Raw genomic sequence first — 251 nt, 5'->3', positions numbered from 1 at the left:
GGCGTCGCCCGCCCACCGTACCGTGGGAGGAGGAGAGCCTCTGCCGATGAGGGGGACGTTCTCATAGCGTGGGTTCCCACCGAAAAGCACGGCTTGGTTCCTGGGGTGGAGGGGAGAACCCGTCAGAGCGAGGAGGCACAGCGACACCCCCACCATCACCCTTTCCCCGAGGCGGGGAGGGGACCCTCTCAAGGGTCAGTGCCTCCCAGGAAGGGGGTCTCACATGTACTCGGAGACGGCGGCGTTGGAGC

At 66.9% G+C, this 251-nt stretch overlaps 1 protein-coding gene across 1 annotated transcript in view; it reads right to left on the bottom strand.

The window, feature by feature from the left end:
- The window catches only part of LOC104270644 (protein tweety homolog 2-like), a gene marked incomplete at its 5' end in the record, with an annotated part of 2,992 nt that overhangs the window by 1,615 nt on the left and 1,126 nt on the right, over positions 1 to 251 (bottom strand). Inside the window, 1 exon segment of the mRNA XM_009865066.1 lies at positions 22 to 100. Coding sequence (XP_009863368.1) covers positions 22 to 100 — 79 coding nt within the window.

This window comes from Apaloderma vittatum, unplaced genomic scaffold, assembly GCF_000703405.1.
Source record: "Apaloderma vittatum isolate BGI_N311 unplaced genomic scaffold, ASM70340v1 scaffold25762, whole genome shotgun sequence".
NCBI classification, from domain to species: domain Eukaryota; kingdom Metazoa; phylum Chordata; class Aves; order Trogoniformes; family Trogonidae; genus Apaloderma; species Apaloderma vittatum.
Note: the sequence above shows the minus strand (reverse complement) of the source record. Positions and strands in the feature narration are given on the sequence as shown.